At 39.6% G+C, this 16192-nt stretch overlaps 1 protein-coding gene across 2 annotated transcripts in view; it reads left to right on the top strand.

Annotated features, from left to right (window-relative positions):
* Nucleotides 1–12564, top strand: part of LOC128891060 (protein 60A-like) — a 32376-nt gene extending 19812 nt beyond the window's left edge. The window contains exons 4-6 of one of the 2 annotated variants that reach the window (XM_054150236.1): nt 10658–10846; nt 11148–11224; nt 11753–12564. In XM_054150236.1, coding sequence (XP_054006211.1) covers nt 10658–10846; nt 11148–11224; nt 11753–12013 — 527 coding nt within the window. In that variant the 3' untranslated portion in view covers nt 12014–12564. Of the gene's footprint in view, nt 1–10657; nt 10860–11147; nt 11225–11752 lie in introns of both variants that reach the window. The other variant, XM_054150237.1, reaches the window with a different exon arrangement.
* The last annotated feature ends 3628 nt before the right edge of the window (nt 12565–16192 follow it).

Raw genomic sequence — 16192 nt, 5'->3', positions numbered from 1 at the left:
TGTAATATTCAATACAGCAGAACTCGTAAGCATTTCGAGTTCAACGTATCACAAATTCAGCTCCATCGTTTTTCTTTACGTTAAAATTTGTCTCGCGTCTATTAAAGTAAGCTATTTTATTGCTTGCTATCTCTGATGTTTATTTCACGATTTTTCTGTAAACTTGCTTCGATAAATGTTATTTATTCGAAATATTTGATCGATTCATGGTTTACGTTTGATTGTCGAATTTATCGTCTCGCTAAGTAATTGAAATACGGAAATGTTTCTGATATCGTTTCTGAGCTCAAGTAATTTTGATACGTGCACACGTATTCTGTGAATATTTCTTTACTAGTCCGAGGATTATTGATTCACGTTCACTAAACCACGGTGATTAATGGTTCAAATACACCGTGGATCTCGATAAGCATTCACACGTCACAAATATTTATCGTCGAATAATTTACATTCGAATTGGCTATTAGCGCGTAAAAGTGAATATTTAAATCAACGGCAACAAGAATTTACTTGGCGATACTAAATAATCCGAGATAACAGTAATTGCTACAGCTTTCATGGAAATGAAAGTTTACATTAACGAAGGGTAGAGAACAGTGATCGACAATAAGGACGTTTAGTCGTCAAGAGGCATCACATGAAAGATAGTTTTATCACTTACGTAACGAATAAACATTTCGAACCTACGGCTACCTGCGTCATTCGTGCATTCGTCATTCGTTATATTTATCCAAATATGTCCGGATAGAAACATATTAGGATTAATATTTATTCGACATTTACAGAGAAAAGGTTATGAAAGGGTTAATATTTGGCCACCTAACGTGTTTTCCTCCCTTAACTCGTGATAACATGTAGATACATCACGCGGCGCTCTTAGAATGCGATTCTATTAAATTAGTTCTCTAATCGAAGGATTAACTCTAATTGTTTTAGCAACGTTATAACAAAATTCGAATCAACGACAATTGTCGTCCAATAGGATCTCTTTCATTTAGTTTCGTTCAATGTTATACAATTTAATCAGTTTTCTCCAGTTCTGATCGGATTTGGTAGCCAGACTGGTTACCAAATCAATTTGTCGCTGGAGAGGAGAAAATGTTTCATAACTCGCCAAGAGATCCTCCCAATCGCCTTTTCTATCTGAAAAGATCTCGAGGATGGTAACCGTAGACACATGTGTTCGGACATGTGTGCGATTGTGCGAGGCGGTGTTCGAGCCTTCGAGCAACGTAGACGGTTTGTATTGAGCAATAGATCGTGGCTAATAAACGCTTCGGGGTCAGAAGTTCGACGCGGTAAATTCCGGGCGTTTCTTGTACACCTGGCTCGGAGAAGGCAGCCTCCACGGATGTATAAGGTACATGCTTTCTCGAGCGTACACCTGTTCCACGCTCTCACTCCCATGCTGAAAAGCGTTCCCCCGTCTCGCACACCGCGCGACTCTTCGAATGTATGCAGTCAATCGGCTTAGCGATGGCTTCGTACCAGGCCTCGTTACCTTTCCTTCTTTCTGCTTCATTTCTCGACTTTGTTGCTCCACTGCGGTTCGTTTCATACGATGATACACATCACGAAATATTTACATGTCTTTATTTTATATTGTTTGGGTCGGTATTTTAATACGGTAACTAGACTGCGGATCTCTATGGAAAATGAAATCTTTTGAATGTGATTGAATCAACGATTCAAATTTATAAGAATCTAAGAATTCAAATGAAATGCTACATGTTGCTACTTAAATGGCCGATTCATTTGCTGTCCTGCCCAATTTCGCGTATCAACGATAACAAAGATGCAAACAAACGACGCATTATATTTGCTGCTTTTCGAGTACTCGCGCGATTACATGGCGCATAAGTAACGAGGAGGACTTAACTCGTTGCGCAATATGTTACACGCGTTGTCACATGTTACGTTGAAATGGAAAATAAAAGGGATGACCGTCAATTGGCTCGTCATTTTTAGCTCTGCCAACGATTCCGACTATGTATTTAACCCTTTGCACTCGAGGCCTTTTTTTTCCGGCTATCCATCAGCAACTCGAGATGCTTTCTCAGCGTTCTATTGCCACAATTGTGTAAAATAATCGACGCATAAACGTTTAGTCAAAGAATTTTTGTACGGAAGTGCGGAAAATTTTCAACCGTGTATACTGCAAAGCGATCGAGAAAACAACGATCGTTGAAAGCTGTAAACAGAGAAAGAGGAAGATGACAGTTGACTGGGAATCATAGACAGAGACTTTGCTCGCGGTTCGAAGTTTTCGTGCGTCACTCGAGGTCCTTACTAGCCAGGAAAGAAATACATCATCGACCAGAGGCCAAGCCGTGGCGTCGTCTTGTCTTCCTATACTGGCGAGATGTGCGTGGGATCCAGGCAGAGGAGGGAAACGAAGGCAGACAGCAAGACGACGTTAGAAAAACAGGGAGAGGATTACACGAACGAACCAAGACCCCAGATGGTGAGATAAAGACGCCCCTGATTCCGATTCTGCCACCGAATCGTAGATGAGAATCGTCGCGAACCGTACGAGGAGAGATTACCCCGATTCGATCCTTTTGATAAGATACACCTGTTAACCGTGCCCCGACCCGATGAGCCTTAGATCATTGATGATTTTCGTGCCCTTCTACGGACGAACCAGTCGATCTTTCTATCGGTTAAGAACGCGGTAGCCTTGGTCGATTACATCTCATCTGGATACCGCACGAAAATCAGCCGGCTGCGGAGATCGGAAACTAATATTCTTCACGAACACGTGTTTTCGGTTGTATCCAAGTGCCACAAAAGCGTCAAGGTGTATCGATGATCTTTACGATGTATATCAGGCAACCATCAACCATATGGAAATAAGCTAGTAATAAGTAAACAGTAGTGCGATAACTTTGTATAATAAGTTACGCACTTTAAATAAACGAAAGAACGAACGAACGTGCATACGTTTCAACTATGCTTGTTCCGCTATACTTCCTTTCAGTTGTTTGCAAAATTGTACAAGTAGAAACACGAGCGAAATTTGTGTCCCAGGACACGAGCAGGTAGTTAATCATCCCAGATAGTTTATCGGTTTCGTTTTTCCTCTGAATCGAATAATCTCGTGCAATTTATCTTTCTTTTGAATTACAACGTTTCTTGTTCATATTTTATCGGCAGGATCTCGTCCATACGTTTGGTTCGCGATGTATTTTGTTGGTACACATTGTAGAACGAATTGATTGCATGGAACGAAGACTGGTTGCGCTCGATATTCTCAGGAATGAGAAATGATCGAGATACCGCGCCTTGGATTACCGACATCGAGACGGTAATTGGATCACGATTGTCGAACAATTGGATAATATTTGAATGCTTTGTACCACGCTTCATCTAATTTTCTATCAAGACCGCGGTATACGAGAAATATTCACGATGTCCGTTCGCTAAATTAAATTCCGATTGCGCAGAATTGTTCGGAATCGCTTAAATTTTAATTAAAGAAGAAAAGTGATTGTTTCGCATAATTTTTGTTTCTTTTTTTTTTTTTTTTTTTTATGTTCCAAGCCCCTTCAAACTAAGATTTTCGAATTCTACTCGTCGAAATCTACATGGATTATGTAAAAAAATTAAAAATAAAAAAAATAAAAAAAAAAAAAGAAATTAACACTCTCTGATCCCCCAAAGTAGAGTTCAGCCGTTCGATGTATGCGATTGGATCAACTTGTCCAGATATTAGATAAAAATAATGAAAAAGTCCACCGTAACTCTGGTCGATCGTAACGATCGAATACACATCGCTTTCGTTGGTGTTATTCGTTATCTATTATTCGAATAAGATTCCTCTCATCTGCGATGCGTGTCGCGAGAGGTACACGTCTTCGGAGCGGGGAGACCGCGAGGAAGAGAAAAAGAGGCAGGTACACGGACCAGGGGACAAGATGAAGAGAGAATGCCAAGGGAGGAATTACCAAGGAACGGAATCGTGGTTTTCTGTGTACGGAACGGATACCTGTGTACGTGCACGCGGGTTTTAGGTGTGCGCGGGCCTCTGATCTTGTGTTTTATATTGAATGATCAAAGGTAAACCGGTTGTGCTCTCGAAGGAGAGAAGTAGAATCGAAGAGGAGCAAGAGAGAGAGCGAGATGCCGCGAGCGCGAGAGGAGGATCGACGAGAGGAGAGAGAAACCGGTGAGGAGGAGGAGGAGGTACGAGGTGAGAGAGGTAAGTAACAAAATGATCTAGGCGCGGCAAACAACAAACTGTACGCGCACGCACACCACCGCCCGTTCGAACCACTCGCATATACACGTCCGTCCCAATGCCTCGTTCTACGGCTGAAACGTGTCTTGTTTATATCCACGATGTCGTTATGGCAGTCTCTCGTGTGTTACTGGCGAGTATCGCGCCAGGATACAAGGATTACAAGGTGGACACGCGCAGTTCTTCGACGGTCATGAAGAACGCTCGCGGTGGTTGTCGCCAGAGATGGACGAAATTTTATTCGAGTAATAAACGACGAATTACATCGAACCGTATAGCGAGTCGCAAAGACATTCGCTCGGTCGAAAATGTGAGAAAAACGGACGATATAACGAGTCGATAATGAACATTTTAAAATTCTTTTATTCGAAAATACATGGTTCACAGTTCGACGTAACAGGACCGTTCGAAAGATTTCAAAGATTTTGATTCATGAACTGAGTTACGAATGATGGGATACGAAGGGATAGAATGAATTTCTTCATCTAATAAAAGGTTTTCTAAAAGGAGCTTTAGGATTTGGTTCTTTTTCATACCAAACTAGGTGTCAGTCAGCGTAGTCGTGGTGGATATATTAGTATTTTCACAGAGGCCCCATAAAAAGCTTCTTTTTGATGAAAGAAAACGAGGAAATTCTTTTCAAGAAATGTATCCTTATGAAGATATTTCAAAAAAGAAACAAAAAACTGCACATTTCATGAGTATTTCCAAAAAATTAATTTCATCGAAAAATAAACTTCGATCGTTCGGGTGACGTGCTCTTCTAATTTTGTTCCAACGATAAAAGGTTTCATCAACTTCTTTCACCAGAAGAATGCTTTTCTACGGGGACGTCCGCGAAAATTTAATTTTCACCGACAACCCTGATAAATGTATATGCATAAATATTACAAGTACATATTACAAATTATGTAAATGAAAATTATATAAATCGGATATATTCCACGCTAAACCCTCTTTCGGGAAACTTTTACTACCGAACACTATTTTCTGAATGATCTAGCAACTCAAACATACACGAAGAAGAACCCAACGATAAGCATCGAAAACATTTGATACTTATTGCTACAGACATATCGTCTCGAATTATGCTTCAAGTCGAAAGAACAGAATTTCGTCGAAACAACTGACGGGTCACATAAACCTTGACGAGTAAGTCATTACACAGAGTTTTTATTTCTTGTATTTGAAGGAAATCAGTTGTATCGGAGATACACACTCGGTTGGATCGTTCATTCGTCTCTGTTTTCCTTTCTTCTTCTCTCTGGTTAAGAACCCTTCGGTTTGTTTGCACTGGTTCGCCGTCACGCGGACGCGGCTCCTCTCCGTCCGCCGTTGCGAGAGGAAGTTTCCTCCGGTTGCAGAAAACCAGATGCTTTCGAAAGTACAGCCCGGCTATCTCTCTGGCTCTAAAGACCGGCTACACACCTCCGCGTGATACGCCCACGCATGCCTAACTGCGTGCTCGCTTGCTCGGTCGTCTCGCTCGCGCTACAAGCTTGCGACACCTCGCTATCACCGCGAACGAGAACCAGCCTTTGTCAGATGTCTTGAGATTTATCGTGGCTGCTCCGCTGCGCCTGATCGTTCCAAAATTCCGGAACGAAAGCATCGGGATAGGTTAAACTTTGCTCGAATAACATCGGGTTGGTCCACGAGCTCGAATGGATATCGTCGATTGTGGAACATTTCGGTTCTCTTCTCCGTCGAATAAACAGTTTTCCGAAACGCGATTTAGATTTTCGTTTCTTAATAAGACTTTTATTTTATACATCGGAAAGAACATTATCAGTGGTGCCGAAGCATCAAATTTTCTCTCCTCTTGTTGAGGGATTCCGCGGTGAACAAGTTATTATCAAATTTTTGTTCTTTTTATCACTAACAGTGATTATAATTATGAAAAACTGAACGTCCACGTATGTGGCCGAGGGCGTGAAGAAGTTTTTTTTTTGTTTTTGTTTTTCGTGAGAAATTCAGGTGTTGATTTTGAAAGTGGCTTAAATCCATCCTTGATAAGAAAACGCATATTATTCGATTAATAATCGCCATTATTTTAATAGGAACTGTAAATTTAACTTCTTCATCCTGTACGCATATCTTTACCTGTGTCGGATCACGTACGCTTAAATATCTCAATTTAAGTATAAATGGAGTTAGGCCACTTTCAAAACAAACGGTTCGTATAATATTTTTATTTGTCATCTATTACTCGAACAAAATTCTACCCGTTCATTGTGTATTCCCGTAATGTATCCCGAGCCAATTATTCTCGCATAACGAAGTCAGTTTATCAGCAGTTAGCCAATCGTTCGCTCGACTGCGTTTAAGGATCTTTGTATTCCCCTGAGATGGGTAACTGGAGGCTGTGGTTAGCGAAGATTCAAGAATACCATGCTCGGTTTCTCTCTTCTTCCGGTGATCTTTTCTCCGTGCCGAGATAGCAGATTTTATGCGCCGTTTGAGAGAAATGTCCGCGATCGTCGTTTTATTGGACAATCAAGATATTGAGAGAGATTGTACCGCGAACTCTAGGAACTCCGCAGGACGGATGATTGCGAACGATAGTACTAACGCTGCGTGCTTCGGTCTTACTTATTCAAATGCTAATTCACTGGTAACGGAGTTGCTATCGGGATGCTAATAGGACGGTAACAAAGGTATTTGACTTGTGCCTCTGGAAAATGTGCGTCCACTCCGGCCAAGAAATTCTGTGAAATTAATAATCTCAAAAGGATCTTCGTAGAGAACTACGTTGTTTTTTTTTTGTCTTTTTTTTTCAGCGATTTGCATGAATTCTTTTTAGCAAGAAAGGAATGATATATGATTTACTGAAATTTTGAGAACATTTTATACATAAATTCAAGTAAATATTGTAATTTTTTGCAAGTATTTCAGCTACCAAGCATCTCTCTGAATATTTTATTATCGAATGTATATATTTAGAGGTAAAAATTCGCAACGTACGCCACATGCTAAAAATAACAAATATCCTAACACCTTCAAGTGGTAGGGTATGCTAATCAAAAATATAAAACGATGGATTCCCTTACAAATAACATCGCACGCGAAAAGATAGTAAAGGCTATTTTTCGGTGTACGCTCGCCGTGCCAGAGGTTCAAGGATAAAATCATTTCCTACAAAGGGGCAGTCCTAGATCAGGCGGCAACGCTTTCGCAATAATTCCGACAGTCAAGGACGTGGAACCGGTAACCATGTTCGTCTCGCGATTCATTTTAACTGGTCAAAATTATAAGGATTCGAGAACGAGTAACGTGCTCCAAAAAAAAACAAACTTGCACCGAACGATAATAAAGGTGTGCTGGAGATTGGCTCGTTAAAATTAAGATAATTCAGTTAATCGTTATAGTAAAGAATTTTCGAAAAGGACCTTTAAGATTTTGTTTTTTAATCAAACACGACGCAAGTGGTACGGATGATTATTATTAAGAAACAGAATTCTAAAGCCCATTTTGGAGATCTCTTTACAATGTCGCGAAAATTACCATCCAAATGTCGCAGGTATCTCAAAACTTTACTAAACCGTATCGTTACGTTAATATTTTGTTGCTCCTCCGTTCTAGCGATAAACAATTCTATAACAGCGTACATTTACAGTTTATTTTAGTATCTATTACTGTATTAGATGGATGAATGCGTGTTTGCGTGGTGATAATCGGAAAATTAAGGAAGAAAGACAGGAATCTGAATATCATTGCGATACCTGTAGGCAGAAACCAGGTGTTCGCGACTGCTTCCAGGGATACCATATCGTAGACAACTATGGAATGTGATTTATGCGAGGAAATCGATAAAATTAGCATTATTGCGCATATGTCGCATTGGCGAAAATTTATGGAACCATATGGCAACCAGTATTTATTCTAACGAGTATTACGGTTATTTAAGAATGACTGCGAGTATTTACGAGCCAGGTATTCGGTAAATAATTTCATGAAAAGCATCAGGCTCTCAAAATATTATACTTTCTCGTGATTCGACAGTGTGCGCGCTATCTCCATGATGAATTGCCGTCGAATGGGGTTATTTGCAACAGCGGTCGTTTATGAACATTACAATAATTGGGAAATTATTTTAAAAGAAAGAACAACGTTCCCAAAAGAATGTTTATCGTGTATCATTGCGATATCGAAAATAAGCGTTATCCCCGTGTTAAACTATAGCCACGTTGTCGAAAGTCCGAAGTGTCCGATCCAGAGAAATTGCGATGTAAGTCGATCGGATTCGCGTCTACGAGAAACATCGTCGACAAGTTCGTCGCCAGTTGATTCTATAACGGCGCGCAAAGTGCAGCGGCAGGTGTCCGCTGCAATCACGGCAAATGCGCATTCCTGCGAGCCAATTTACTAGCTTTCTCGGACTCGGCACGGTCGTGCTCGTAAGACGGATCATTTGCATACGCAGCAACGCTGCACGCTGAGACGAGTCGCCAGTCACGAGGATACAATGAGACCGTTTGAATTGCTCGCACGTACGCGTGTCCTTTCGTTCGAATTTCGATATTGCGCGAAACCTGCGAGCTGCATGCGAATCGATTTCGGTTAAAAATCCTCTTCCGTCGTACTTGGCGATTCGTTTTTACGTTGTGGTTTTCCCTATCGCTTCATTGGAATAGTTTTCACGCGCCTCCCTTCAGCCGTGAGCTATCGACATTCTTTCGAATACGCGAACTTCCTGCCAACGAAGGACCAAACAGTTTCTACAACCTGTCGCACGGAAAGTGATATTTCCCAGAATAAAATAAATTCCTATTTAGGTTCAATTTTTCTAAGCACCTTCGCGAACATTTAATGAATCTTCAAGTAAAACAATGCTTCTTCGCTAATCCTTTTTGAAATGATATTACAAAACGATTTGTTTGAAACTTTGTCGCGTATATTTATTATTATTAAACGCTTCTTTGCGTATATATTACACGGTAAATGTTAAGAAAATATTTGCAAACACTTTTATAGAATAATACTGCTCGCGGATAAATATTTGTCTATAACGACAACATCTGCCTTTCGTAAAACAAAGATGAGAAAAGGAGCAATTCGCTTCGGAGTAATTCGCTTCGGGCTCCGGTATGTCTAGATCCTCTAACGATCGCGTTTCTCGATTAGTGTAATATTCGTATACGTATACACATTTAGTGTAATATTTCTAACGTTGATATCGTCACTGTTACCAATCCACGGGACAGCTTGCGACACGCTATTATGCTAACGCATGTAAAGCAGCACTATTTTTGTCGCGCTGTAAACTGTTAAGGAATATAATTATTACGGCATGAATATTAATGCGGCTTCGTTAATTATAATAAACAAGTGTCACAACTTCTTCAAGTTCCGATTACATTACGAAACGTTCCAATCTGTCGCGTATTCCACCGAACGCTGAAACTTGAACGAATCGTTATGCATGCCGCGTAAAGATAATTAAGAATAATTGACCGATCGGTATGCCAGTCGACGGAACGATCAATTAATTAAACGTGCAACGGTGTAGCGGCAACTTAATTGCAGGGCCAACGCGTTGGGAAACCATGAACTGTCGCCTATATCGACGAAGTGAACGGCTCGACACGTATCGGGCTGCCTGACATAGGCGTTGAGATTCTTAAATAGTTAATATTCCTGAAGGTTGGCTATTAATAATTCCAATCCGTCGCCTGCCAGGCCATTCTAATAAACACGCAAGCAAATGTGATCGTCGTTGCGCGCATTCCACTTATGGAATCAAATCCGAGTAATTCGGAAAACCTCGAATTCAAATCCTTCCTCTCGATTCTGCTTGCTCGGTACCGTTCGAACGCGAGAGATGCTTCTCCGCGTTCAAATTACGTGTACAGTAGAATCTCAGTCGGTTCTCGGTCAGTTTGATTAAGGGAATGTTCAAACAATGGAACAGTTTAATATTTTCACTGAATCGATCGTTCCATACTTGGGATAAAGTAACAATTATCAAGAATCTTGATGCGTGACTTTCTTTTTATTTGTGATGATTCGGCGAAATGAACGAATAAACCGTTTGAATGATACGAACCATTCATTTTTTGTAAATAAAATTAAACTCCTCGATAGCTCCTACAACCAAAACATCATTTTCACAGCTTCCCACTACAGTACGTTGTTCCTCTTCGTTGAAATAAAAAACTTTTTCATTTCCAATTTCTTTATCCTCTATATCCGTAAAGTGTTAACATGACCATACAACGAATACGTTGTTGACGTACGTTATCGTTTATTTTCCTCGTCATACTGGACGAATTTCGTATATTACCCGAAACGATTACCGCGTATTAAATTGAGCTTCAACAATCCCTGAAGTTTGTGCGTTGCATAATTATACAGAGCGAAGACTGCAGGCATGATTTTCAGTCTTTTAACGAAGTCACTCGTCATGGCTGGTTTCAGTGCACGAAATGAGACCGGAGGACATCGGAATCGTCGGATTCAGGGGTGATCCCGACAGACAACCCTTCATGGTTGGGTATTTCAAGAGCTCCGGCATCAGGGAGACGAAAGTACGACAGAAACGAGACGCCAGGAGAAGAAAGAAGAGCGAGTCTTCGAGTTTGGATTATCGGAATAATCCATACACCGGTAAGTCTGGAAGGTAACGTCCTATGTACCAATTATTATATTTATTTCAATCCAGACCTAATCCATTACTAGACTTTCAATTCTTGTATAGTACGCTTAAACGATTATACCAGAGTGTTGACAAAAATAAATCATAGATTTTAGTCATTTCGCTTCTTGCTACGGTAACGTCATCGTTAGACGCACAAATTTGTCCACGATAAATGCACAGAAGTTTCCTTAGAAACAATTCCTTAGAAATAATCCTTAAAAGCTAGCGTTGATAAAGGATATTTATATATTATCGATACCTCATTTGCAGATCCCGGCGTGCAGTACAACTCGAGGACTTGCAAAATTCAAACGTTGTACGTCAGCTTCAGGGACCTCAAGTGGCAGGTGGGTTACGCCAGAAATGTGTAACCGTACGGAATACGTAAGACCTGGGCACTTTTAATATACCATTGTTTAACGTACCCTTTCACCACTTGAAAATTAATGCCAGATTAATTGTCAATTTTGAATTTATACAGTGTACATATTTCTTAACAAAATAAATGATAATATTATTAAAGATCCGTTTGATATGATTTTAGCAAATCTTCTGTTTCGAACGACATCGAATTCTAAACTATGTAACAATAAAGAAAATGTTGCATTGTACATTTCTTCTAATAAACAGTAGTAATTGTTTGTCCCGAAAACTATATACTGTTTCAATTATTTTTATCTACAACCGTACCAAAGCTAATCGAAAAGTGAGTATCACGCTCGGCGATCTCTAATTGTAAGCTTCCTCGTTTCTTCCTCATTTTAATTGAAAAGAAAATCTGCCCAGGTCTGCGATGCCCGATGAAAGTCTGTCTGGTCTCGGCGATGCACCTAAGAACGTAATATGTTAACGATTAATAAATGTTTATTTTTCAGGATTGGATCATAGCACCGGACGGTTACGATGCATATTATTGCAGCGGCGAATGCAATTTCCCTTTGAACGCTCACATGAACGCGACCAATCACGCGATCGTCCAAACGTTGGTGCACCTGGTGAGTCCTGGTAAGGTACCAAAGCCGTGTTGCGCTCCGACCAAGCTCTCACCGATCTCCGTGCTGTATTTCCTCGACGAAAGCAACGTTATACTAAAGAAGTACAAAAACATGGTCGTCAAGAGCTGCGGTTGCCACTGATCGTCCCATGATTAATATTTTGCGGTCTCGTGTCGAGCGAGGCTCGACGAAAACGTACTGAAATCAGAAAATCTGAACCACGAAGAGTTAGCAAGCGTGCATTCGAATAGAGCCGAACGTAAACGATACCGATTCGACTGGATATTCACCATGTCGAATCGGCTATTAACCATCGGTTCGGAAATCGACTCGATCGGCGAAGGGATCGAGTAACCTTTAACGACGACGAACCGAATGTCTAACGTTTCCAACTACTTGATACTTATCATGATATTACTGGAACACGGATTCTGTTCTCGTACGTCGCTGGCAGTCTATTATTAGATAACGGAATTATTTATTGAACTCGTCGATTCGTGTCCTCGAGCGATTTCACAGTCGTCCAATGTTTCAATTATTGTTTTACTTGTCGTATCTAAAACGATTTACCTACCTGTTTTCTTTTCTTTTTTTTTTTTTTTTTTTTATACGAGTTTAATATCGTATCAACTACGTGTTTATCAGCGACAAACTAGACTAATGCTATAAGTATTAATATTCGAAATATTCGCATTAAAGTTTACCAACTAATTTGTTTTAACCTCTCTTTAAAGGCAACGTTGAAGATGAAAACGTCCGAAACTTACTGAAAATCATAAAAGGTCATCTCGCTCGAAACGTGATAACTTTTTGCAGGAAATGTGCACGTTTTATTGAAATTACTATTTTGTCGCGGACAAAGTATTTCCTGAACTTCAAAGAGCAATTTTTTTAAACGACTATATTTCTTTATAACGGGACCAAAATAGCGTTATTCCTATACAGGCTGTCCCAGAATTAGTGTAAGAACCGGAAAGGAGGGGTAAGTGAGACGATTCTGGACTACAATTTCCTTTTCAAAAATATTGGATGGTGGTTCGTTTTTGAATCACTAACGAAAAACCATCAACCAATCACAGCGCCCGAGTAGCGCGCGCTCACTCGTGAGTGGCTGACTCAAGCCAGGACTAGCAGGCCAGCCATTGGGCAAACCTTTCGCGGCTGAGCGCGCGCTACTCGGCCGCTGTGATTGGCCGATGGTTTTTCGTTAATGATTCAAAAACGAAGCCTCATCCGACATTTTTGCAAAGGAAATTGTGAATCAGAATCGTCTCGGCTACCTCCCATTTTCGATTCTTACACAAATACTGAGACACCCTGTATACAGTAAGTAATTTTAACACACATACACGTACAGTGTTCGTTTCGAATTCAAAACAAGACAAAAACAGTAAGTGCTGAGAAAAGAATTCTTCTTTTTAAGAAGGACCAATTGTCAACCCTACCAGTGAGTATCGAATAGTACTTTTAACGTTCCCAATCGCTCGAAACGTCTATGTCGATCGTCGAATGATACGTTATTACTCGAATTGGCTCGATGCGGTCCGATCGTACTTGAACCTTTTGCACTCAACAGAACAATTCTCTGGCGCAAGTGGTCAACCACGAGGCGACAACAATCTACGTTTATCCTGAACTTTCGTTGAATAAGTTGATAGGAATATCGGTACAAATTGTATTAAAATTATGTTAACATTGCTTTTAGACCATATTATAATACATATACAGGGTGTCTCAAAAATGTTGGAGGTCCTTGAAAAGCGTGGTTCAGGGGGTGATTTGAAAAAACTTTTTCCTTAGCGAAATTGTTGTCCGAGGCTTCGTTGAGGAGATATTAACAGAAAACCCCGACCAATTAGAGCGCGAGTATGTCGATGGAGCGGCCTTGGTAGCGTATGAGCGCGGCCGCCTATCGCGTAGCCTACGCTCAACCGGCATACTCGCGCTCTGATTGGTCGGGGTTTTCTGTTAATATCTCCTTAACGAAGCCTCGGACAACATTTTCACTAAGGAAAAAGTTGTTTCAAATCACCTCCTGAACCACCCCTTTCAAGGTATTACAACATTTTTGGGACACCCTGTATAACCTAAGAACAACATAATTCGTGAAAAGTGAAAAGAATGTTCTCAACCAAATAGAAGCGATCACGAACAATCACGAATCACTGTGAAAAATCACCGTGATTGAGAATGAACGTGATTGAATCACGAGTGATTCAAAAGTAGCAGTTCACGCCATCTCTAATTGAGAGAGAATTCAGCCGTGATTTCGAAGCGAGCATTCGTGATTCCAGAAACGATCTTGTAATGTAACGCTGGTGCCGAGCAGTTACATTACAGCGTTCTGTTGCAAGTCAGTCGCCGGCTTTAAACAACGCAGAGAGAAAAACAACGTCGGTCGTCTGGTGCCAAATTTCGACTAGTAGATAGCGTAATTCTCGAAACAAGTGCTTCCGTACTAACGATTGTAATAAGTGCTGCTAAGGGTGAGATGGGGAATTCCGATCAATGAATCGACGTGCAATCCGACGCATGATTTGTCCGGTTTTAGTGGATACATTGTAATATACATTCGTAAAAGTCGGGGGTAATTTAACGACATTCCGGATCGTTTCATTATTTTTTTATTTTTTTTTTTTTTTTTTTTTATCGATTCAAATATCTCATCTAACATCCAAACGTTCAGTCGGTTAATATATCGTTTAGTGATATTAATTTAATGACTCGAACTTCCGATGTTATAGTCCGAGAAAGAAAGCATCGTTCTGAAGAACAGTCTCTCTATCTCTCTTGTTTTGTTATCCCATCGGGAAGCACACGTGCTTGTGTTTACCTGCTCGTCGAAAAGTATCTTTATGAGCCGGCTAAGAAAAATAAAAAAAAATATATATATATATTTCTTGTAATTAGTCTTATTTATGTCTGTAAGTAAACCGTCTCATCGTGTGACCAAGAACATTGTATGTAATACTCGTAGCAGATTCGTGCGTGAAACATTTTGCAAAAGAACAAATGTAAATTTAATTGTCCAATCGGATAATTATTACATGTTGATTTGATTCGTTAGTCCAGAAATAAAAAATAGAATACGAACTGTGGAATGAGTATTCTTTAAGGAGAACGAACACACGAGTAATTATTTAATCAAACAAAATAACAAAGTTGACATTATTCGTCATCTGTTACTCGAATAAAACATCGTTCATCTTTGATTTCTATTAATTAAATTTCTTTTCCGACTCCCACAGTTTCAATCATATTAAGGTAACAATAGCTACTAGACCAACCTAATCATAATCTTAAATAATTATTATTAATTATTAATTATTTAAGATTATAATATGTGTAATTCTACTTTCTATGCACATGAATGCAGAATGTAAACGTATTAGTGAACACGTACGTAGAAAGTAGAAAGTTCGTTAGGGCGATTTTATAGGATCGTCATTACCGTGCGAAGGGGATCAAGATTGTCGAGTAATACTAATATCGATGATGCTGGATCACGACGGAGTGCGTATCTTTCATTCGAGTAAACTTTATACGTGCAATAGAGCGAGAACTTATGTTAATTAATTAAACGTAGCCGTACAGCTTTTATCACTTTTTTTCTTCTTTTTTTTTTCTTATCTTTCTTTCTTTCTTTTTGTATAGATTTATATTTTTTACAAAGCCGTGAGAAAGAGTATGAGAATTCATAGTCACTTAATCAAAACTTGTGAGATTAAAGTTATAAATTATTTCAACGCGTAATCCGAACGTGCCGCTACTCGAGAAATGTGTCAGCGTTATTTCAAAGGAGTTTAACGAACGTTAACCGTGTGAATGAGAATGAAGCATAGTTTATTTTAGCCACGGTTGAGTGAATGTTTGTTGTGTATGCGGTAATATAAATCGATGAATATATAGTCTGTGGTATTATTAACACAACTTTTGTAATGACAGTGTAAATATATCGTTGTAAATACGTTCTATAATACATACTGTATAATGTGTCCAACGCACTAGCGATACCTTTCCCACTAGTATACATATAAGGACATAAGGAAAGCTATTTTTTTTTTTTTATTTTTATTATTATTAATAAAGACTTAGGCCATCGTTGGCCCATGGATGTTAGCTTACAAAACTATAAAAATATAATACTTCTATCAAAAGTTGTTTATATAGCTATTCTCATCCTTTTACAATTATTCCCTTACAACTTAATATCACACTTCTTGCAAAAATCATTAATTATTTGAATTTATAGGCAAGCTAATGGACCCGCGATTGGTATCGCCATCTAGCGGCGGTGACCGAACTAATTTTTCACATGTA

Source organism: Hylaeus anthracinus, unplaced genomic scaffold (genome assembly GCF_026225885.1).
Source record: "Hylaeus anthracinus isolate JK02 unplaced genomic scaffold, UHH_iyHylAnth1.0_haploid 12001, whole genome shotgun sequence".
In the NCBI taxonomy this organism is placed as follows: Eukaryota; Metazoa; Arthropoda; class Insecta; order Hymenoptera; family Colletidae; genus Hylaeus; species Hylaeus anthracinus.
Note: the sequence above shows the minus strand (reverse complement) of the source record. Positions and strands in the feature narration are given on the sequence as shown.